Raw genomic sequence first — 24,343 nt, forward strand, 5'->3', positions numbered from 1 at the left:
CAATATATAAATATGTATGTTAATATTATTATAATGGCGTTTGTATAAAATCACTGGAAAAAATACCTACTATGAACCTTTAATTAAGTTGTTAGGAAATATGTAAATCATTTCTTGAGTACATTCATTTTTATATTTACCTATATATTTTATATTAACATATATATTTCACCTAGCAATATTTTCATTCTGCCACAAAAGGTTGTTTGAAGGATAAAATTTAGGTCAAAATATGCATTTCCAATTTTCCACTCTCTCACTATCACAAAGGACGACCTACAAGAATTTACTTCTTTTTTATCACATTCATACGTAAAAGTCAACACACAATTTGTACCTGAACAACCGACCAACTTAATTTTGTTTGTATTGCACTCAATGGCCAGTTTGTGGAAAACAAGCCAAAATAAGTAAACACAACTTGAACATTCCTTGAACAATTTATTTTGCTTTACCATCAAGCACAAATCTACATCTACACTAATAAATTTATAAAGAGGAAAACTTTGTTTGTTTGATTGTAATGAATAGGCTCATAAACTACTGGACCGATTTTTAAAAATCTTTCACCATTCGAAAGCTACATTATCCACGAGTAATATAGGCTATATAACGCTAAGACCAATAGGAGCGGAGCCACGCGGGTGAAACCGCGCGGCACAGCTAGTACCTAATAAATAAATTCAAACAGGAACGAAACGAAGTTTATAGCTTTTGGTGTAACTTTACTTTTCTTACTAAGAGTAGTCTAAGTTACAAAATATGTAACATGTATTAAATTTTAATTAAATTATTAAAACTTGGCTTATTATATTGCAACAGATGTATCATTATTTTCATATCCACGGAAAACACCGTGTTTATTACTGATATTACATAGTGTTTATTTACTAAGGTTATCATCTCCAATATGTGGCTGAATTCGTTGGCTAAAAAAACTCATATGCTGTGCGTTGCAAAAACTTAACTAACGGTAAACAGCACTTAGCCTAATTTCCTCGTCCGAGTACTGGGTAGGACATGCAATGTCAACAGCTAAATAATACGCTAAAAAGGCGAATCGTCAGTACGTACCAATTCGCGTTTCTAATATCGTATATGCGTGTAATTTTTCAGTGCGTGGTTCGCCCCGCCACTGTAATGCTGGCCACAGTTGCACAATAATAAGAAATATACAAGTCGCGTACACATCAATCTGCCTAATTGCTTTAGTAATTGTGCCTTTATATAAATAGAAAAAAATATTCTAAAATCCCATTAAAATTCGACATTCAAAATGAACCATAACAATGGTTCGGTTATATCGTCGACGAGTGATTTTATCGAAGGCTTCGGCCGGATGTTTTATGTGATAGACCCCAAGAAGACGCAGTTTGAAAGGATCGAGGAAGTGCCCAATTTTTATGTGCAGGTAGAACTATATATAGTTTATGTATGCGAAGTTTGATACCTACTGTATTTTATACATGTATATTTATATTATAAAATACATGTTTACAAACCTTAGATCGGTATGATTGGCCGTAATATAAAATCTTATGTTAAATTTATCTTTAATTTTGGACAAGAGCAGGTACCAATGTCTTCTATATAAATTGTTATATTTATAAATTAGGTACTAATAACTCTTAATTCCGAGGAAAACAAACAGAGCCTCTAGGTTATAACATTATGTTTGCATCACTTTCGCTTTAAAGACACTTAAGTTGATCAAAATAAATTTAGTAGTTATTTTACTTTTACATAAACTTTAATGCTTTTATTTCAACTATAAATAAAAGTGAATTCAACTAGTTTTAGTTTATGGTTTGTAATAAACTTTTCTTGTCTATGAAATCAAGTGAAGTAAAATCTAAAAAAATATATAGGTATATAATATACTAGCTTCCACCCGCGACTCCGTCCGCGCGGATGTCGGTCTTCGCGTGGATGGTTATTTCTCCATTTTGAGTACCTCTGTCAATAACATCTTATAAATATCTATTGGACCCAATTCCCAAATACGGCTAGGCCTATAATAATACGCAACGTGTGTTCGCGGTTCTACGGAACAACGTCTATGGATAAAACTGAAAAATTAAGATTAATTTTTTTCTACGTATTTTTCCAGGATAAAAAGTATCCTATTTTACGCCCAGGATAATAAGGTATAATTATACCAAGTTTCATCGAAATCGAACCGCTAGTTTTCACGTGATGCCTTCACATACAGACAGACAGACAGACAGACAGACAGACAGACAGACAGACAGACAGACAAAAATTTTTTTAATCACATATTTGGGTTTGGTATCGATCCAGTAACACCCCCTGGTATTTATTTTTTCAATATTTTCAATGTACAGAATTGACCCTTCTACAGATTTATTATATGTATAGATTTTGAAGAATTATCTATTTGAGAGTTGATTTGAGATTTTGGAAAGCATCTGAGATAATTTTTTTTTATTTGTCCCTTTCAATCTCTCCAATTTTTATATGCACTTAGAAACACACATAATATTACATTTTTTATCATAATTTACCTCTTTATTATCATCTTCTTATATAATAATTTAAACTGCATAATATGTGTTGATTGATAGTATAATTATAAAAGTACATAATTGTTTGGTTATTTTTAATAATTAAAAGCAGCTTGTTGCTTCATATAATTATGACTATTAGTATAAATTAATGTCGATACGGATAATTACCGGAATTCGCAATATTTGCAAATATGTTCATATTGAAGCCTTTTAATGTGTTTATTATGAAAACAAATACTACTAATTTGTAGAAAATACTTATTTTGTATTTTTTTTCATACAACATAATAATAAAAATAGAATATTATGTTTAAATATTGAAATTGATGACAAAAATTTCATCATTATTTCTAGCAAAAAAATTCGTTTTAAATTCAAAAAGAAACTTTAAGCAATATAAATCTTGTAATGGCACATATTATTTTCTAAATGGTACATATTATTTTCTAAATTGACAATGGAACTCCTAATATTAACGATATAGGTACCTAAAAAAAACTTTGCGAGCTCTATTTACCTTATGAATTATTTTTTTCAGTCATGGCCCTACTTCTTTACCTTTATGATACTGGAACATATCATTCTGAAGCTTAAGGGTAAACGAGGCATACGACTAAATGACGGCATAACAAGTATTTCAAATGGGCTCTTTCTTGAGGGCGGCAGGTAAGATAATAAATAAGTTAATGTTTATTACTACTTTTTATACAAAAAAAAAATAAAAAATAAATAAACATTACAATATTTCCCTTCTTCCATTTGTAAAAATTCATGCAGGCTTCTAAATAAGCGATTACACCGTTTTCTTTATCAGTTTAAATTTATTCTTTTCCCAATATAGTTTAGGTTTGTATATGAAATGTTTGTATCATTTTATATTATCACTATTCACTAGCTGCTCCGCGCGGTTTCACCCCCATGGCTCCACTCCTGTTGGTCGTAGCGTGATGATATATAGCCTTCCTCGATAAATGAGCTATCTAACATCGAAAGAATTTTTCAAATCGAACCAGCAGTTTAGCCGAGATTTGCGCGTTCAAACAAACAAACTCTTCAGCTTTATAATATTAGTATAGATTTAATTAAAACTTCTTTAGGCGCATTGAGAGTAAAATTTCAAGGTCGCGTTTTGGCAATACAGTCACGTCATGGAGTAGCCGGAATATATTTTGGCATCTTTGAATCTCGCCAAAGAAGTTTCACTTCTGACACGTGTGTTGGGCACACACGCTCTTTTTTCATTCTGAAAAATGCCTAAAAATACAATTTTTCTTGTAACCAAGGCAATAGTAAAACTATTAAGTATAAAGTCGATAATTACCATAGTTACCGACTATTGTGCAATATTGTATCATAGAGCAGTCATTATCACAGGCACTTGGGTAGAAAATATTATAAATAATGAAATGAAACAATTAATCGAGTCATTAAAATATTACGTTTATGTTATCGTGTTATGGTATAAAAATAATTACTGACTATAGAGTCAATACGGCAAACATAATATAGACACAGAATACTTAATAGTAGCTAACGCTAATATAGAGGTATACCTATGATATTATTATAATTACAGACACGTATTGTAATTTTAATATGAAATTATTAATAATACGAATTTTAACACAGAACTAATTCATTAAAAGGCAAAGTTAGTTGACACTAGTTACACATTACTATTTTTTGTAAAAATATCACCCCATAATAATATAACATCATTGTTAAAAACTGCTGTTTATAACAATGATATCTTTTAACGCGCAGCCACGAATATAATTCTATCTAAAATTCAGATTCTAAAAATGTTCGATTGTAGCTTCAAAGGTAGGTACAATATTGCAAGAAAATAGTTATAACCTTTACAACGGCTACTACTACTTACTAGTTACTACATATATAGTAGTGTTAATTTTCTTAATAATCTTGTTCTAGATTGATATGGCGCGGCGCAGAGTTTTACGCGTACAACTGGATATATAATAATTGGAAAATGGTGGATTTGCCATGGGATTCCACTACCACTTGGGTTCTAGCAGCTTTGGGAATGGACTTCTGCTACTATTGGATGCACAGAGCTTGTCATGGTTAGTGAGCCAGCGCGCACGAGCAACTTTGTCTCCGAATATTGCTGCCATCCATTTGATTTTTATACAGATTGATAACTGCGTTAAAAACAACCGACTTCAAACTTGCACTTGCAACATTTACAAATACAGACAAAAATGCTCATAAAATAAAAACTACTAAGCCTATCCGATTAAAATTTTTATGGGACCAATTCGACACCATCCCGCATCGAACAAAAAAAGAATTACGTAAATCGGTTCAGAAATCTCGGAGTAATCGGTGTACATACATTAAAAAAAACATACCGGCTGAATTGATAACCTCCTCCTTTTTTTTGAAGTCGGTTAAAAAATACTTCACTTTTCAAAGATACATCGATTAGATAATATTATTATTGGTTAATCTTCTCTTACTCTATACTCTTGTTTGATAAACTTAAAAATGTTAATTTCGCAGAGAGTCACGTTCTCTGGGCTCAACATCAGGTTCATCACACGTCAGAAGATTTCAACATGGGAGTCGGTATCAGGCAATCATTTGTGCAAGGATGGTGTGGATTTGTGAGTATCCTACTAATATTATAAATGCGAAAGTTTGTGAGAATGGATGGATGTTTTCTACGCAAATACTACTTAATCGATTACAATGAAATTTAATAATATGTAGATAGCTGAAGACCCAAAATAACGACATAGATTAGGTACACAGAATAGTAAGAACATGTTAGGTACTTTTTATCCCGGAAATCCCACAGGAACGGAACAGTGCGGGTTTTTTTTAAACGCGGTCGAAGCCGCGAGTGGAAATCTAGTTTATTATATTTCTTATAGAAGAACAAACGTTTATTATACGATACAAAAAGCACCATTTTAAACTTTATCGTTTCAATTTCGAAAAGCTTTACAATGACGATGTGTCCTAGTCCTAGCCCTAATTATTTTTTAATTTTAAATTTTACCAGCATTGCTCCGATCCTATTGGTCTTAGCGTGATACCTAAAATAGCCTTGCAATGCGATAAAATAGCCTTCCTCGATAAATTGCCTATCTAACACCGAAATAATTTTTCAAATCGGACCAGTAGTTCCTGAAATTGGCGCGTTCAAACAAACTCTTATATTGTTAGTATAGATATTGTATTAGTCAATGTTATACGTATATGTAACGTATGAATATCATAAATATTTAGCAGTATACACCATATAAATACATATATCGTAAATAATACATTGGAAACGGAAGAACTTTTTGGTCCACCGATTGCAAATACAATTTAGGTTCAAATCGCTATCCACGAATTCTTTGGCGTATTATTGAGCTGTTCTGTGCTTGGATTTTCAGCTCAAACTATTGAAGCGGTATTTTATGTCTTTTCAGATGAAATATAAATTATAAAGTAACTTCTAATTCGTAAAAAAAAACATGTATTCAGATGTCTTTGTTGATCTTTGCGTATTCTGCGTAGGTATGACTGCATAGAGGTCGTTACAAAATTAATATTAAAACCACACAGTTACACACCAGTCATTTTCACGAACACGGTTTTGATATAAGTTAATAGAAATATAAGTATTAAATAGCTTTATTATTTAGCTGTCGAATGGAGGAAATAAAATGATTACCGTGCTCATATTACTTCGTTCGTAAACAATTTTCTGTCCCCAACTATTCAATAACTTTTCTGTTAGTTTCGACGTCTTTCACACTCTGGACAGCTAATGTTCTCATAATGGTATATTTCGCTTTTGCTAACTAGTTTTACACGTGTTACAAGGTGCAAACTTTTCTTATATACTTAATCCGTTTATTATTTTATTGTGAATTTCTTCTACTAACAAAGGTTTACTTTTTATTGGGATGAAAGTTACTGAGGTGCGCTTTAAATCATAAGAATTAAATTGTATTTAATTTATTTATACCTTTACTATTATATGGCATCAAACTTCTTAAATATGTCTACCTTCAAAACATTTTTATAAAGAGAAAATAAACACATTATGTAACTTTATTGAATGCTTTATAAAAACCAGCAATTTAATTTTAATACTAAATGTACGTTTATTCTAAAACTCGTTAATTAGCTATAATGTAACATCATTAATTCTTACAAATTTAATCAGCTTCGATTATGTATTTACATCGGCTCATTTACTATCATTATAACTTAGGGTAACCTCTTTATGTAAAATTTATTTATTTATACATTACTCTTTAATAAAACTATATATGGGAAACTTAGTATTAACGCATAAAAGCAAAATACAGTAGTTTATTAGGCGGTCTTATCACTTAGAAGTGATTGCTTCCAGACGACCGGGGCAAAACCAAGCTTACTAAAAAAAATACATTGGTAGCTAGAAAAAAAAGCAAAGAACAAAAAAAAGTATTTATCCTGCAAATTTTTAATTCAAAATTCATTTTGATTACTTACTTAATAATCTGACTTAAATTTGTATACCCCGTAAAAGCGATTAACCTAAACACACTTTGCAAAGACAGCTTTGTGGAAACATCGTTGAAACATCTATTGTTTTACAAGTTAGAACAAATAATATACACTAGAATTTATATGTTTACATAGGATTCAAAAATAAATAATCACTGGCGATCTATCGTGCAGATGTTATTCGTAATGACTCATATGAAATTTAATTGATAATGATATTTATCTAGCTAGAATAATAAATACAATAGATAAGAAAATCCCCATGACCCGCCCCAACACAAAATATACCTGTCAATGTGACTCCCGTCATATTATCATTTTACGAATTCATGTCTACTTTATTTTAAACTAGCTGCCCTGGCAGACGTAGTTCTGCTCTATGTGGCTCTATTGCCCCTTTGTCCTGTTTTCTCTTCATTAGAACTTTCCTTGTGTCTTGATAAAAACGTTAAAAAAATAGACTGTCGAGCCGGTCTCGAGTGACATGACGATTTCCTCCTCCTACAGAATTAAAGCAGTGGTGATGATATAACATGCGCAGATAAATTGAAAATTTATTTCATGCACGCTCGCCTGGTCGAAATATCAACCTTCAGATCCTCCACTGAGCCACCACTGCCACTGCCAAGCAATTAATCTATATTAAAAGACATAGTATTTTATTATTACAGCTTAATTACTGTACTGTTTAAATGTGTTGTAACCCTACTAATGGCCGTTCAACGCTCTTTAGCCCGTGTATCGATATAATCACGCAATAAACGGCACGCGATGACGTACATCTGCAATGCATGCACGTTTCAATCAATAATTGCAGAAGAGACTTAATTATCCGGTCTCGTTAACTTGGTAAAGTCGGATGAAAAATCAGTTACTGTTTACAGGAAATAGAGCTGTATACGGAATAATATTGGGAATGCTAATAAGAAGGATTGTATACTCCTTACATCTCTTCTAATGAATATAATTAGATATAGTCATCCCGAGAGTAATTATTATTACAATATGAGTTTAATACATGTTTTACGAAAGATTCAAAAAGATAGGTAATAACGGCTTTGCTTAAAGATAAAACAGGTACGTATCGTTAAAATAACTCCATTACAATTTTTATCACTGGAATAAAACGTGAAACATGAAAATATCCGACATTTAAAATAAAGTAAACTTTTTTATGCCATCAACTTTCAATCATATCTTTTATCAATCTCGTTACATCTCCAAATTTTTTGTAAAAGGTGTCTTGATATACTACTAAATTTATTTTTCTTGCTATCTGACCTTTTAAAGAGGGCTAATATTCAGCTGGCAATAATAATAAACAGTATTTTAACTATTTGAATGTAGAATTAAAGTAGTCTTTTGTGCTTTTAAACAATACTTAAGAGAGCATGTAATATATCATCTGTTTTCCATAATTATAATGAGCAAGGATGTGATCAGTCTTTTGTACCTTACAACGAAATTTCACCAATTTTTCGAGTAATGAATATTAAAAAACTATAATAAATATTTAATTTATTATAGCATCTACAAACTGGCATTATACTGATAATATAGTTCAATGCAGCAAATTGAGTCCTTACCGCTTGGATGAGTTCCAAAGATGGTTCCAAATGAAGTTTTGTATTTACATAATAATTATATTAATATTCACGAAATAGAGAAATAATAACGCTTTTACTATACTTGTTATTAATTCGTTTTGATTATCGAAACATTATCGCTAACTTTACCTTGAATTTGTTCTATCCTGATCTTTCAGAATAAGCAGAAATTATAAGTATGATGATGGTATTTAAAAACTGACTTTGAATTATCGTCAATTATAAAATAGAGTAATATGAGAGAAATCCGTGCTTCTTATATCATTATAACAGTAGTTGAGATGAGGTATTATTACCAACCTATCAATCATTAATTAACATTTTTACGGATAACATTATTAGATAAAGATTTTAATAGCACCAATCAACTCAATTGGTTTCTAATTGCTCGACTACAAAGCATATTAAAGGTTAATAATTTTACCGGAATGCACTATATAGTCAGCTGCTTATAATTATTATTTATTTACTTACAATATTATGTTTCCGAAGTATGAACTATGAAGTATGAAATGTGAATAAATAATAATAACCCAATGAATCTAATACAAACGTTTGGAATATTTACACAGACAATTTAACCACGCATCCGGTTAAAGTTTATTTACGAAAATAATTACAACCTTTTAAACGTTGTTATTATACATTTTAAATGTTAATTAGTAATGTAGTAATTTATAACTCATATTTCGTACACCAGCTATTTTTGGTAATTCTACATTTAATATATTATACAAATATTATAAATCTGAAGAGTTTATTTGTTTGTTTGCCCCGCTAATCGCAGCAACTACGGGTCCGATTAGAAAAAAAAATTCAGTTTTTTATAAATTAATATCTATGATTAATATACAAGTATCGTGGACAATACTAATAATTTCGTTAAAATTGTTTACAGGCATTCTACCTTCCTCTTGCTCTGGCCATTCCACCGGCGCAGTTCATGGTTCACCATCAATTCAGTTATCTATACATGTTCTGGATTCATACTGAAATAGTGAACAAGCTTGGCCCTCTAGAATACTTCATGAACACTCCCAGCCACCACAGAATCCACCACGGTAAGAAGACAATATGTTTATTATGAAATTGACTTTGCCGCGTAGTCAAAGGAAATTCCCATGGGAGTAAGTTGTTTTACCGTTGCAAAATTAGCCTATTAACTCTCTAGCCTCCTAACAATCTCCAGACACAAAATCGCTTCGATTGATGTAAAGAGAGATAAACAAACACACTTTCGTATTGTAATATTATTGTGAGGATTATCATTTATCATATTGTGTAAGATACAAGAAAATTGTGTTAAACGTCCCTATGAGTCCCATTAAACAGTCATAAATAAATGTAATTATGATTGATCTGTTATGAGCACAGATTTATAGCCTGTATGATTTCCCCTACGTCTTGTTAAATATCTATTTCTTCGTATAATTTTGTAGAGACAAATATGGATACTTTACTCGATTTTACTTCAGGGATTTTTAAAATGAGGAAGAAAATAAGAATGATCTCGTCATTTATCTGGCAACCGCATCGTAGCCGCTAACCATTTAGCAAATGTTGTCGCAATTTTGTGCCCTAGCTTTTATCATGTAGGTTTAAAATATTGCGCTTATTTATAAAGACAAGAAGTTTTATTTATAACATAATTTAATTGCACATATTTATCAATGAAATGATTACATAATCATTTGTTTAAAAGATGATATTTCTTAAAGGTACCTAATTATATGATAAAAGGATTGTAGTTCGTTTATGCGGTTCTGCAATTTTATGCATGACAAATATCGTCTCTTTGATTAACGGCTGAAAACTTGTAGTGGTGTAATCAAAAGTTACTTGGAAGTTTGTTGTGTAATCATGATTAACTTAGTACCTAAATCATAACTCAATTAAGAAGCAGGACTTTTAATTACATGTACAATTATAATTTAGACAAGGTATGCGTTTAAAATAAAACCGCATTAACAACATTCTTCCAAATCTCTTCAGATATTCTAGCAATAAGAATCTAGAATAATATATTATAATTGTAGTACCTACATTTATTTTTCCTAGATGAGTCTGAATTTAATTATTTCTTACTTGGACAAAACTTGCATTGACTTATAGTTCAATTGCTTTTTATTCGTTTTTAATGTATTGACCCTTAGAAAACAAAGGAATTTAATATAATCAATTCATGCTTTCAGGAAGTAATCCCTATTGCATAGACGTCAATTACGGCGGCGTGTTAATTATCTGGGATAAGCTCTTCGGCACGTTCAGAGCAGAGAAGGACACAGATCGTATCGTGTACGGTCTTATTTTCCAACAACCTTCATTCAATCCTCTCCATTTGCAGGTAAATAAAACGTTATATTGACTTAGTAAAATTTGATAGCGCCTGTTGAAAAAAATTGCAAATACGTAGATAATCAAATTAAACTTTTATTAAAGGTGCTATTATTGTTTTAAAAATGTGTGCATTAAAATAAATATAATATTTAGCAGTACAATGTCCAATTTTCTTTACATATTCTATTTGTATGTCATCTTTTCAGACTTACTACAACAAGTATGTTGTTCAGAAATATAAGGATTACACAAGATGGGATCACAAGATACACGCTATATTTAATAGACCAAGTTGGAAACCTGAGAAATATGTTAAGTTCCAGGATTTGCCTGAAGACGTAAGTATACCTATTACCCACGCAATACATTGTGCTCTTAACTACATCAAAGGTAGGAAGATCAGACGAGGATCAAAGCGGTTTCTTAACAAAATAAAAATCTAAAATAATCTTCATAAAATTTGACAGTTATATTGTTAAGGAAACCGGAACATCCTTATTAGCGAACAACCGTACATGTCTTACTTTATATATACATGCATATTGCATACTCTAATTGCATAATTAATTAAAATTACATAAAAATGAATGTTACTTATATTTTTTTCAGCCCAAAATACATCTTGCCGTAAAATATGACGTTGTTCTTCCTAAATGGTGCTTCGTATACCTGCTGAGTCACTACACTTTAGTCCTTTATGGATTTTACCGCCTATTTTTGATGCATTTGGTGAGTTTATAACTTTATTTATTAGGTTACACGGTAGTAATTGAGAATTTTGTTCCAAACGAAACATTTACAACGAAGCGAAGAAAATATCGACCCAAATTTTACCCCTGTCGAATATCTAAATCTGAGTGTAACACATCATACTAAAATATTCAATACCAGAATCAAAGCTTCTTCTTACATTCAACATAAGAGGATGAAAATACAAGATAAGAACGTAATATCAACATGACCTAAAGCTCTCGTTTTGTAGCAACATATTTGTAAATAAATGATTAAGCGAACAGTCTACAACTCCAACATATTATAGTAGTACTGGTACATCAAAGCAGCCGTTACTGATTTAAATCCTTTCAATGCGTAAACGTGAATGTTCTCTGAGAGACTAAGTATTTAATTATATATGACGGTTGTAGTTTCTCGTTCCTTTGGGGTGAAATATGTTCAAATAAATACTATTATTACATCACTAGTGGGCATCTGTTTTGTAATATCCTTGGGTAAATAATCATATTCTAATCATAATAGGTTAGTTAGTCACTTTTTGTATGATGTCAGTTTTTTTCTTTATGGATGGGATTTAAAAGAAATACTTACATAATTATTGTAGGTATTACTCACACAATTTGTTGTTTGTGTAAAATACAAAATATGAATTCTGATTCTTATCTCTAGATAAGGTGATTAATAGTTTGTTTTTTGCGTGATTGTTTTTCTAATTAAAATTTATTTTAACTACTAAACGACCGAATTAAAAAATAAAGTATACCCGTACATGCACATTTTTAATTAACATAAAATTATACAAATGATCTCATCCTATAAAGTAGATAAACTGAATGTAATGTGAAAATATTTCTAGCAAATAACGAGAGTCTGAAAAAACAGGCTCGAGGGAAAAAATTATAATTTATTAAAGAGCAGTCACAATTCCCATTTAATAAAAGTAACAAAGAAAACGTGGCTTTTAGAAATCTAGCTTATTTGTGTCAAAGTATTAATGTAGTTTTTAATTTCGATAAATCATAAAATGTATTAGAATATTATGTATCAGAAATATCTGGAAAACGTGGATTTTGTTTATTAGACTAATCCGGTTTGAGCGGAAATATTAAAATAAGCTTAAGGCCGTTGATGTTTACGATATTTTTTTTAAACTTTGGATGCTTCGAACTAATATATTGAAACCGCATACACTAATATACTAAATTTAACTTTGACACAAATATAATATCATGCGTAAAACATAACTAAAAAATATATGGCTTATCTTCGTCTCTCGTGTTAACCAGCTAATTTCACTTTCTATTTCGCGGTATTCTAATGTGAAAGCAGAAAAACTACGCTAGTAGGTAGGTACTTCGTCAAAATTTGTGAAATATTTTAAAAGTATGCATGAAATTACTCTTGAAGCTTTAGCACAAACTTTGATGGATGAATGTGGGAAGCTCAATCTCTAACTCCGGGGAAGTTTTAAGTCATTTAATAACTTCTGAAATGGTTTTTAAATATGTATGCCATGTCGTAAAATTAGTTTTTTGGCAATGAATTTAAAGTGTCAAACTTATACCAAGTTGGGCACCGAGTGTGACTAAATGTAAAAAAACTTGTATCCTACGGATTGCATAATTGATGCGGTTACATGTATCATAATAAAACATATGTGATGAATTGACAGCCTTTACAAAGAAAAACTAACCTTTACATTCATAAGAGTCTCTGGCAAAAATTAATAAATGGGGGCCGAGTCACCTCCGTCCGTAGGAGTATACCCAGAACTCTGAAACCCTACACGTGGCCCCTGGGTGGTGCTAAACAGGTGACATGGTGGGAGACTATCGTCGTGGCTAGAATGACCACCCATCAGCTGAAGACGAGTCGCCAAGCGTCCGTGTTCCGACTCGATGAAGCTGATGTAGCCTTAGTGAAGACGGGTCGAATCAGTTGCGCTTTGACAATCGGGACGATCTGACGCACACTGACGTTTCTGCATCTGGTGGCTAGTCATGGAGGGTAGCGGGATCCGAGGCACGGTGCACCGCTGGCCGACCGCTGGTCAGTAGGGGGCCCAAGTAGCCTGCTAGCCACTCGCGAAAGGCTGCCCCGCCAACCAGCGAAAAATCCCAAGTTGCGCCATAGTGCCGGTCGGCGACCGGATGAGAGGGCCCTATGGACAACTTGGGGGGGCTCGGGCGTCCCCGCAGTCTCCAGACTAGTCCCCAATAATGCGGCTGCTAAGTGTGTGTCTCTGGTCCTGATGTTAAGCGCCTCGATTCACTGCCGTCTTCACACCTACTTCACTCTCCTCTAACAAAATCATGAAAGCAAGATACAGAAATAAGGTTGCACAGCGGCAGCACTCCCTCTCGCTAAAAGTGGACCTCACTAACATCAGAGGTCTCCACTCAAATCTCGCTGCAGTCCACTTCCACCTGGAGACTCATAAACCCTGTATCTTGTTCCTCACGGAGACGCAGATAAGATGTCCGTCTGATCTGGCGTACCTTTCTTATCCCGGCTACACCCTGGAGCACAATTTTAAAGCTCGGTCAGGTGTGTGCGCGTACGTCCGAGACGACATCTGTTGTCGGCGTCTCCGGTATCTTGAAGACCCCCATTTTTCCGTACTATGGATGCTGGTGGACACAGGCCCTGAGAAGCTTCTCTATGCATGTGTCTACCGGGCGCACAGCGGAGACCAGGAGACGATCAGGCTCACAGAGTACCTAAGTGAGGCGGCGGACGCTGCTCAACACAAATACCCTTCCGCTCAGCTTGTGTTACTGGGGGATTTTAATGCCCACCACCAGGAGTGGCTATACCCATACCAGTGCACTGATCTCGCTGGGAGAGAGATGCGTAAACTCGCTATAGCATGGAATCTCACCCAGCTGGTTCAAGGAGCGACGCGGGTTCCTGATGTTGAGAGCCATACAGCCAATTGCTTGGACCTTCTGCTGACAACAGATCCAGACCGTTACTCGGTAGCGATTTCCTCGCCGCTTGGCAGCTCCGATCACTGTCTGGTGAAATCTGTATCTGTCTACTCGCCGCCCGATCCCAGTCCTAAGGGCTCTCGGCGCGTGTGGCAATACAAGTCAGCAGATTGGGATGAAATGCGTTCCTTTTTTGCGTCATATCCTTGGCGGCCTGTCTGCTTTTCTTCTGAAGACCCTTCGACCTGCGCGGATGCTGTGACTGATGTGTTGCGACAGGGAATGGAGTACTTTATTCCATTCTCGGACGTAGCCATGTCCGGCAAAGCTCAGCCCTGGTTCAGAGCCGATTGCAGACGCGCTGAAGCGCTAAAGCATGAGGCATACCTAGCTTGGGTTGACGCTCGACACCGCAAAGCGAAGGACGTATCAGAAAAGAAGAAAGCCTTTAACCGGGCCGCCAAGTCCTGCAAGAAGGCTCTACGGAAAGCTCGATTCGACCACGTTAGCCGTATAGGGAGCAAACTGGCTTCTTACCCCTCCGGTAGTAAAGCGTTTTGGTCCCTAGCAAAGTCGGTTGAATCGAATTTCTGCCGCCCCTCACTTCCTCCACTGCTGAAACCAGACGGGACACTGGCTCACACCGCCGTAGAGAAAGCGAACCTATTTGCTACTCTCTTTGCGGAAAATTCTCGTCTAGATTCCGCCAGCGCAAAACCTCCCAGTCTACCTGGATGCGAGGCGAATATGCCGGAAATTCGCATCCGTCAGACGGAGGTTCTCAAAACGCTGCGGAATCTTGATGTGAATAAAGCCAGTGGCCCTGATGGAATTCCAGCCATAGTTCTAAAAACCTGTGCGCCTGAACTTGCTACTGTTTTGACACGCCTCTTTCGCCTTTCGATGACGACTGGAAAAGTACCGAAATCATGGAAACTTGCCAACGTGCAGCCTGTGCCCAAAAAAGGCAGTCGCGCCGACCCTTCCAACTACAGGCCAATTTCAGTCACGTCCATACTCTGTAAGACTATGGAACGTGTACTGAACAGCCGGCTCCTGGCACACCTAGAAGCGAACGACCTCCTCAGTGACCGACAGTATGGGTTCCGCCGAAACCGGTCTACTGGGGATCTTCTAGCGTACGCCACCTACATCTGGAGCGAGGCCATCGAGAATCATGGTGAAGCACTTGCTGTCTCCCTTGATATCTCGAAGGCCTTTGATAGGGTCTGGCATGATAGTCTTATTGGCAAGCTTTCATCCTACGGTCTGCCTGCTGGTCTCTGTGCCTGGATCTCAGATTTCCTGAGAGACCGGTCGCTTCGGGTAGTCGTCGACGGCTGCTCGTCCGACCAAATGGCTATTAATGCCGGGGTCCCTCAGGGATCAGTTCTCTCCGCAACACTCTTCCTGCTACATATCAACGATCTGCTGAAACCCGGTATCTATGGGTACGCAGACGATAGCACTGTTGTGGAGAGATATGTATCCAATGCGCGAACCAGTACGGCACAAATTCAGTCTCTACGAGAGGCGATGGTCGATCGCATGAACTTGTCCTTACAGGCGGTCTCCGATTGGGGCGATGCCAATCTGGTCAAGTTCAATGCGTCTAAGACCCAGGCGTGTCTATTCTCCGCTAAACGGAGTCCATTCCATCTGACTCCGACTTTCCAAGGTGTGTCCGTGCCGATAACTAACCACCTCGAGCTTCTTGGTATCACCTTAACGCCTACTCTGAACTTTGGTTCCTTCATAGAATCAAAAGCCCAAGTTGCCTCAAAAAAGCTTGGAATTCTGGCGAAGGTGAGACAGTATTTCAGCCCGGGACAGTTGCTCAATCTTTATCAGGCACAAGTCCGATCGTGTATGGAATACTGCTCTCACCTCTGGGATGGTTCCGCCAAGTACCAGCTGGAGGCGCTTGAGGCGATAGAGAGGCGTGCCAAGAGGCTCATTAACGACGATGATCTTGTAGGCAGAAAACTCCAGAGCCTCGGTCACCGCCGTAGAGTGGCTAGCTTATCGGTCTTCTATCGGATACACTTTGGTGAGTGCGCTGCGGAACTGCACGATCTTGTTCCGCCATCCCCGTTCTTCCATCGATCGTCGAGGCGCACAGATTCTAGGCATCGCCATATGGTGGACGTTCCATGTACCCGGACTAAGCGGTTCGATTCCACATTCTTTATCCGAACCGCAAGGGACTGGAACATGCTTCCTGAATCTGTGTTCCCCGACGAGTACAATATGGGGGTCTTCAAGCGTAGAGTGAACAGGTACCTTCTAGGGAAGCGCGTACCATCTTAGACCACATCTCAGCTTAACATCAGGCGAGATTGTGGTCAAGCTCTTCCCTATCGTCAATAAAAAAAAAAAAAAAAATAATAATAAAGTTCGTAAACTACTTCCCAATTCTATCTCTATATTTATCTCCTGTTGGCCTTAACACTAACTTTATCATCACACGATGATATATTATATAGTCTATTATATAGTCTAGCCGTAGCCTATTAGTAGCTAGTCGTAGCCTATTATATAGTCTTCCTCGATAAATGGGCTATCTAACACTGAAATAATTTTTCAAATCGAACCAGTAGTTCCTGAGATAAGCGGGTTCAAACAAACAAACAAACTCTTCAGCTTTATAATATTAGGGAATGAAGTGAAATAATAGTGATTAATTAATATTAACCATTTGTTCACAGAGCATGTCACCACTGGTAGTACTCGTCCTAGTGCTATACATTCTGGCATCTCTGACGGTATTCGGGATGATCCTGGACGCGTCACCAAGGGCGCCATTTCTGGAACTCATTCGATGCCTCACATTGATCGTGATAACTTCATTCGTACCGTCAATACGACTCAGCATGTTCTCAAAGATGTTCTACGTGTCATCCGCTTTGTTTTGGTTCTTGTTTGTGTATAAAACCACCGTTATAAGAGCTGAAAAGAAAGGGGACTGATTTAAGACAATATTTGTAAGCGTATATTAAGACTATTGATAGTTTATACGTATGATATTGTTAACTCATTTTTAATTTCGAATAAATTATAAATAATTTTTTACGCGTGTTTTTTATTTTAGACAAGAATTAAGAAATTTTCTCCCATATCTATGGCGTCATATTGCTTATAATATGTTGATTGTAGTTTGTACAAATAAATTCATGCCATAGTGGACTCATAAACGATAAAACCACATTAATTTATTATTTCCTGTATCCGTAATATATAAGGAAGGCAGAAATTAATATCTGCTGTCTATCATCTTTCCGATAGTATCAATTCTGAGAACAAATTTGAATTTTATATGGGAAACCACCATCAAACGTCCTTATTAGCAGTTGGTACATGTATAACTGTAAAAATATAAAATTGACATCTTAAAAAAAAAACATCATTTAAGTATTTTAAATTATACCCATACTATATTTAGTGATTGTGTTTTTAATAGTAGCACAATCTATGTGGAATTTATGTATGTTAAATACAACGAGAATAAACGTTGCATTTCGGATACCATACAAAGAATGTGGTACAATACAAAATACATAATATGACTGTAACATTTACATAAATTATTATAAAAGGGCAAACGCTCGCAACAAGCTCGCAAGCATGCCGAGTAAAAAACAATACGAAGAAATGTTCTTCTAGACACATAAAATGTTGAATATAAGGATATCTGCCCACTGTTCTGTCATATCATAAAATAAACGAAGGAAAACTCTAAATAGTTGAACAAACTATCACAATATTTTCAATTAAACTAAGCATCCTCATTTTAATTCCGGTCTTAATTCGTTTGTCAGTTTAAAATGCGCTTAACCCTTAATACCCAGTTAGAATCGCTCCTAATATTTAATCTGTAAACGAACCCTTTACAGTAATTTACTGCTACGGTTGTGAAAAGTTGTAGAACGTAAACGTCGTAGTCGTACTGTTCATTCAGTAAAATGTAAGGAGCAATGGGTAGACACCATTATGCCGAAGAAGATGATAATCCTTGACTTTAAACTTTTTCTGCGATCGTGCAGCAAAATAAATAGTTGATGACAATTTACTACAGTCCAGTTTTTAATTGTTTCAACGTCGTCCTTTACAGTCGATTACCAAAGGCATAAGGAAACATTCATAAATAATGTTATAAGTTATGAAAATGGTGTCCACCTAACTATAGTTTGTGTAGATTGATAATAAGGGCATTATAATAATGATGCAACAACAATAGGTACTTGCGTTATAAACCTGTTCCATTTGCTAAAAATTAACCTACTCGTATTCATCCCGTTTAGCAAATCAATAAGGACATAGTTGTTTTAATTTGGAATAAACAACTACCTACTTAAATATTACAGTTTTGCATATTTGTCAAAACATTGATTTTGCATTGATAGATATATTTTATAGTTTACTGTAGATTGTATAAAAGAAGCGTAGAACACTAAATACTATGGATAATATGGATTTCCGGCGGTTTAACTTTACTAGTACAGTTTTTTTTATAGTTGTCGTCGGGTCATAATAAAAGGAGGTGAAGCAGAAATCTTAATAGACTAACACTGTCTCTAAAATAAACAAATAATAAAATATAATTATTTATATAGACTGACAGGTGCACCATAAAGATAATTATTTTGTGACAAAATAATAACTGTAATTAAAACAATTAAATCAATCAATGTACAGATAATTTTGTAAAGATAAGGAAAATGTAAAGAATGACCAGTTGTTTTTTAACGGATGTCACTATTATTTTCTAATTAATGGACATTGACTTAGAAATCTAAGTGGCATAATCTAGGCATTGCAAGAGGAAGTTGACCTGAGACAAATGCAATATGAATAGATCTCATTTATTCAACATAAAATTATAAGATAGTACCTATGGTATGGCGACACTAATAAGCAGGAATAAACGCAGGTAAAGTTTTTTAATTGGTTTATATACTTAACTAGCTGTTCCCCGCGGTTTCACCCACATCGCTCCGCTCCTGTTGGTCGTAGCGTGATGATGTTATAGCCTATAGCCTTCCTCGATAAATGGGCTATCTAACACCGAAAGAATTTTTCAAATCGGACCAGTAGTTCCCAAGATTAGCGCGTTCAAACAAACAAACAAACAAACTCTTCAGCATTATAATATTAGTATAGATATAAAAAAACATCCTCTGTACATAAAATACTTATGCTAAATAATATAAACTAGGTAGCTTTAATTTTGATATAATTGTAAAAACACGAGAGAAAAATGAGTGATAACTAATTTTAAACATCTTTTTTTCAGAAATATGACATGTTTCCATCTTAAATATCTGTGAATTAAACTTGATTAAAATTTTGTAACGGATGAATTTTTATTCAATTTTAGGTGATTCTTCGTAAATTTTCAATGAATTTCATGAATGATTTGAAATCATTAATTGATTTTATGAATAGAGACTGAATTATAAATGTACACTAAACAATTATGTGAACTATCATCACCGATTTTCCCAAACTGAGTACTTATCCAAATAAAATGAACGGTAGAAATATGTAATTCATAAATACCTCAAGCTACTCGTTCATAAATCATGTAAGTGCATTCTTAGCGTGCATTATACTTATTTATGTAGATTTAAGCAAAGCCAAATGCAGCATCTAGTTAAAGCATAGTTCAATATTAAACATGTGCAAAATACCATGATGCAATGGAGTTATTACTTTCATAATATTCACATGCTTATTAAAAACCGGTTTCCTCAATATATTTACATTTTAATAATCTAATATATGACGATTTATGGAATAATTTGTTGGTATGATGTAAAATATAATTATTTTACAAGAAAAATGTTAATAATTTTATGACACGCTTAACCTTTTTCTGCCTGGGTTGACCCGGAAAAAAAAACAAAAATAAAATAAGATACTCAATAATAAAATGTAGAGTCCTTTAGTTCAATATAATACGATTTTTGTAATTCGGTTAAAGCGGATAAATATTATATGTAGCATTTGAATAAACATGCATTATCTATTACTAGGTTTCCGCCCGTGGCTTCGCCCGCGCAGTCAAAGAAAAACCCGCATAGTTCCCGTTCCCGTGGGATTTCCGGGATTGCGTCATTTTTTAGAGCAGTGGTGGCTCAGTGGTGAGACCTTGGACTTCGAATCGATAAGTCCGGGGTTCGAGACCTCAGACCAGGCGAACGCGCAGGTAATAAATTTATCTGCGCATGTTGTTACATCACCACTGCTCGAACGGTGAAGGAAAACATCGTGAGGAAACCGACATGTCGAAGAATTAAAAAAGTTCGACGACACGTGTCATCCTCCAACACGCACTTGGCCAGCGTGGTGGATTATGGCCTGTACCCTCATAGGAGGCCCGTGTCCCAGCAGTGGGAACTTATATGGGCTGATGATGATGATGATGATGATGATGATGATGATGTAATTTTCCCGGGATAAAAAGCAGCCTATATCCTTTCTCGGGTATCAAAATATCTCCATACCAAATTTCATGAAAATTGGTTCAGTAGTTTAGACGTCATTGAGTAACAGACAGACAAACAGAGTTACTTTCGCATTTATAATATTACTAGAAGTCCGCCCCGGCTTCGCCCGTGGTACATATTTCGCAATAAAAGGTAGCCTATGTCCTTTCTCGGGTATCAAAATATCTCCATACCAAATTTCATGCAAATTGGTTCAGTAGTTTAGGCGTGATTGAGTAACAGACAGACAGACAGACAGAGTTACTTTCGCATAAATTATAATATTAGTATGGATAAGTATGGATTTGATATAGGGTAGCTAATATTAGTGTTTTAACTCAAAGCTAATTGGTGAAGGCAGTCTGTCCATCCTAAAAATATACGCATATAAAGCTCCCATTTATCCGTTGTAGAGTCCGTAATTTATTAAAGAGTATATTTTTCCAAGTGTGAGAATTTGTTTAAGCAAATTAACTTTCCAATAGACGGCATCATTTACTACTATGCTCGAAGAGAAATAAAAGTCATAAATCTGAACTGCATACGAACAATCGTTGAAAATAGTTTTTACTGTATAAGTGAATTGATTACGTCCAAAGCGCAAAGTACGCATTCTAAATTGCTTACGAACGATAGTTTCAAAATCACTTTTATTGTTTAAATTATTTGAAAAATATTCAAATACTATTGTTCTCACGCCCAATATTTACAAAGGCATGTGCTTAAACTGTCTAGACGGACTTCATCTAGATAAATGCAAATCTACTTTTCATCCTTAGTGACATAAATTCCGACTAAGTTCTTATATGAACTCTCCGGCACAATGAAAGCTAAATGCAATGGTTGAGACTGAAATGTATTGAAAAAGAAGCTAAAATACAGACAAATAAATAGTAATTGCAAAAGTATTTTCCACAACAAAATAATTTATTAAAAAAATCCAACAATAGGCGAGACGTGGGAGGTACAAAAAATGCTTCTGAAACATAGCACTTTATTCTTTTTTTTTGAGCTGCTCTTTCGAATGAGATTTTGCCGTATTTCCGAAATTTTCCAGGCTTCACATAATATTATGTATATCCATGTCTCAAGCACATTATGATTTAAAATTGTATTGTTAATAATTAATTGTGTTATTTTAATACCTACCAACATAGTTTTTAAAGTTACAAGATACTAACAATTATATGGATATTGCAATCATCTGAAACTAGCTTCCGCCCGCGACTCCGTCCGCGCGGAAAAATTAAGAAAAATTAAGATTTTTTTTTTCTACGTATTTTTCCGGGATAAAAAGTATCATATTTTATGCCCAGGATAATAAGGTATAATTATACCAAGTTTCATCGAAATCGAACCGTTAGTTTTCACGTGATGCCTGAACATACAGACAGACAGACAAAAAATTTTTTAATCACATATTTGGGCTTGGTATCGATCCAGTAGCACCCCCTGCTATTTATTTTTTCAATATTTCGAAAAAATAAATAAATAATTTATACATACGTATAGGCAACGTACATTGAAACACCGATTGATAGTTTAATAAACTTGAAGCAAAATAAATTAAATACAAAGTAAGTAACTACATATTTATAATGAGAGCAAAGTGAAGATTTCTGGGTCGAAATAAGTGATAAAATATATAAGTTATAGATAATTCATAATACTATTACGTCATATTGTTGTGGTTGCCTACCATTACATTGTAGCATTTAGTTGAATGTAATAACGTTCATAAGAATATTTGATTTTGTAAAGATATTATATTGATTGTATTTAAAATAGAGATATCTTTTTGAGCTTAAATTCTTTAAGTCGTTACTTTTTACTGTGAAAACTTTCTCGTCATATAGAACCTAGTGCATTGACTCGCCTGAAAGCGATCATTTGAGAATAAATAAATTCATTTATTTTCTAATTTTCTAACCATTCAAGTGTTAAAAGTCATTTGTCCTTGAAAGTAAGTGACTTATGTCATTACCATGTCAAACATTCCAAAATTATCGTCGCTCCACCTTGCTACAGGGCGCCCTATACTACGTTTGCCGAGTTGCGGCCTCCACTCTACAACGCGTTTGCCCCAACGGTTATCCTCACTCTATCGAAATTAGATTCTTGCGTCCTTAATTTCTATTTTTTATATTTAAGTGGGCTGGTCGTGCATAGTAAACGATTGTTATTAGCCATGCATTTTTACAGAGCCTATGGAATGTGTTACTCGCTTTATAAGATAAGGAATACCGGATAAACTAAAGAATGACGACGGATTAAAAGGAATTGTCTCAAAACGTTGTGTAAAGCAACATCGTCGGTAGAAATCAGATCTCCTTTTTTTCTATATTATTTTTACTTACATTCATCAAATCCAAGAATCCTATAAAAAGCCGTCAGACCTTTTAAGTAAGTTGAATACGCCATTTATTTAACCAAATTTACGCTTATTAGGTATAGACCAAAATTTTCTTATCCTAATTACCCAATTATGGGCCTAGTTGAGACGAAATAAGAAATATTAGATGCTAGGCTTTATCAATTAAAATATCGCAAAAGAATAATTAGCGAATTGTAATTATAAAAAGGCAACATTGTATTTTTAAAAGGTTTAATGAAAGAGTTTATATTTGGAATAACGTCTGTTTATTCCCTGGAGAAATATTGTAATTATTATATTTGTTGTACCTACCTAATGCTGTAGTTTATTTAATTCCCAGAATACTCATAATGAATTTCAAATGCAGATTAACAGAGTCCCTTGTCAATTGATCGATAAATGCGTCTGACTTTGAATCTTAATAAGGGTTTAAAAACTATTTGATCGATTTATCACTTTTACCGTAATTAACATTATAATATACTTTAAAGAAATATACTGTTGTTAATTCAAACAAATACGAAAATAATCATAATCATCCCTTTTCGAAGAAATTCATTGAAACCTGACATCTGATAACCTCCGAATAAATGGCCAAATGGCATGAACATGATTCGTTAATGTTACAAGAATGGGAAATTAAATATGTATGCAGTAAAAATATCGTAGTTAGTAAAAGAAACTTGATGTAGGTACCTTAAAATAGTCAAGATATAATATTATATCCAGCTCATCTTTGTTAGGTACCTACTGTAAAAGTTGTTGATAATGAATGATTGAATGTTTATTACTCTTTTACCAAAACACGGCCGACCAAATTTAAATGAAATAA

The 24,343-nt window shown here is 34.4% G+C and overlaps 1 protein-coding gene across 1 annotated transcript; it reads left to right on the top strand.

Annotated features, from left to right (window-relative positions):
* Positions 1-1,069: 1,069 nt before the first annotated feature.
* Positions 1,070-17,721, top strand: LOC123693139 (alkylglycerol monooxygenase-like). The gene is made up of 9 exons (XM_045638103.1): positions 1,070-1,411; positions 3,067-3,194; positions 4,461-4,612; positions 5,052-5,155; positions 9,546-9,708; positions 10,840-10,991; positions 11,191-11,322; positions 11,594-11,713; positions 17,358-17,721. The coding sequence occupies exons 1-9, from the start codon at positions 1,277-1,279 to the stop codon at positions 17,616-17,618; spliced, it is 1,347 nt and encodes a 448-aa protein (XP_045494059.1). The 5' UTR covers positions 1,070-1,276; the 3' UTR covers positions 17,619-17,721.
* Positions 17,722-24,343: the final 6,622 nt, after the last annotated feature.

The sequence above is a fragment of the Colias croceus genome, chromosome 7, assembly GCF_905220415.1.
Source record: "Colias croceus chromosome 7, ilColCroc2.1".
NCBI lineage: Eukaryota > Metazoa > Arthropoda > Insecta > Lepidoptera > Pieridae > Colias > Colias croceus.

Excerpts from the sequence above, each read along its gene's own strand:
- LOC123693139 (XM_045638103.1), top strand. The coding sequence starts at position 1,277 with ATGAACCATAACAATGGTTCGGTTATATCGTCGACGAGTGATTTTATC. Across the intron at positions 3,195-4,460 it reads CTCTTTCTTGAGGGCGGCAG|ATTGATATGGCGCGGCGCAG; the intron begins GTAAGATAATAA and ends ATCTTGTTCTAG. Across the intron at positions 11,714-17,357 it reads GCCTATTTTTGATGCATTTG|AGCATGTCACCACTGGTAGT; the intron begins GTGAGTTTATAA and ends ATTTGTTCACAG.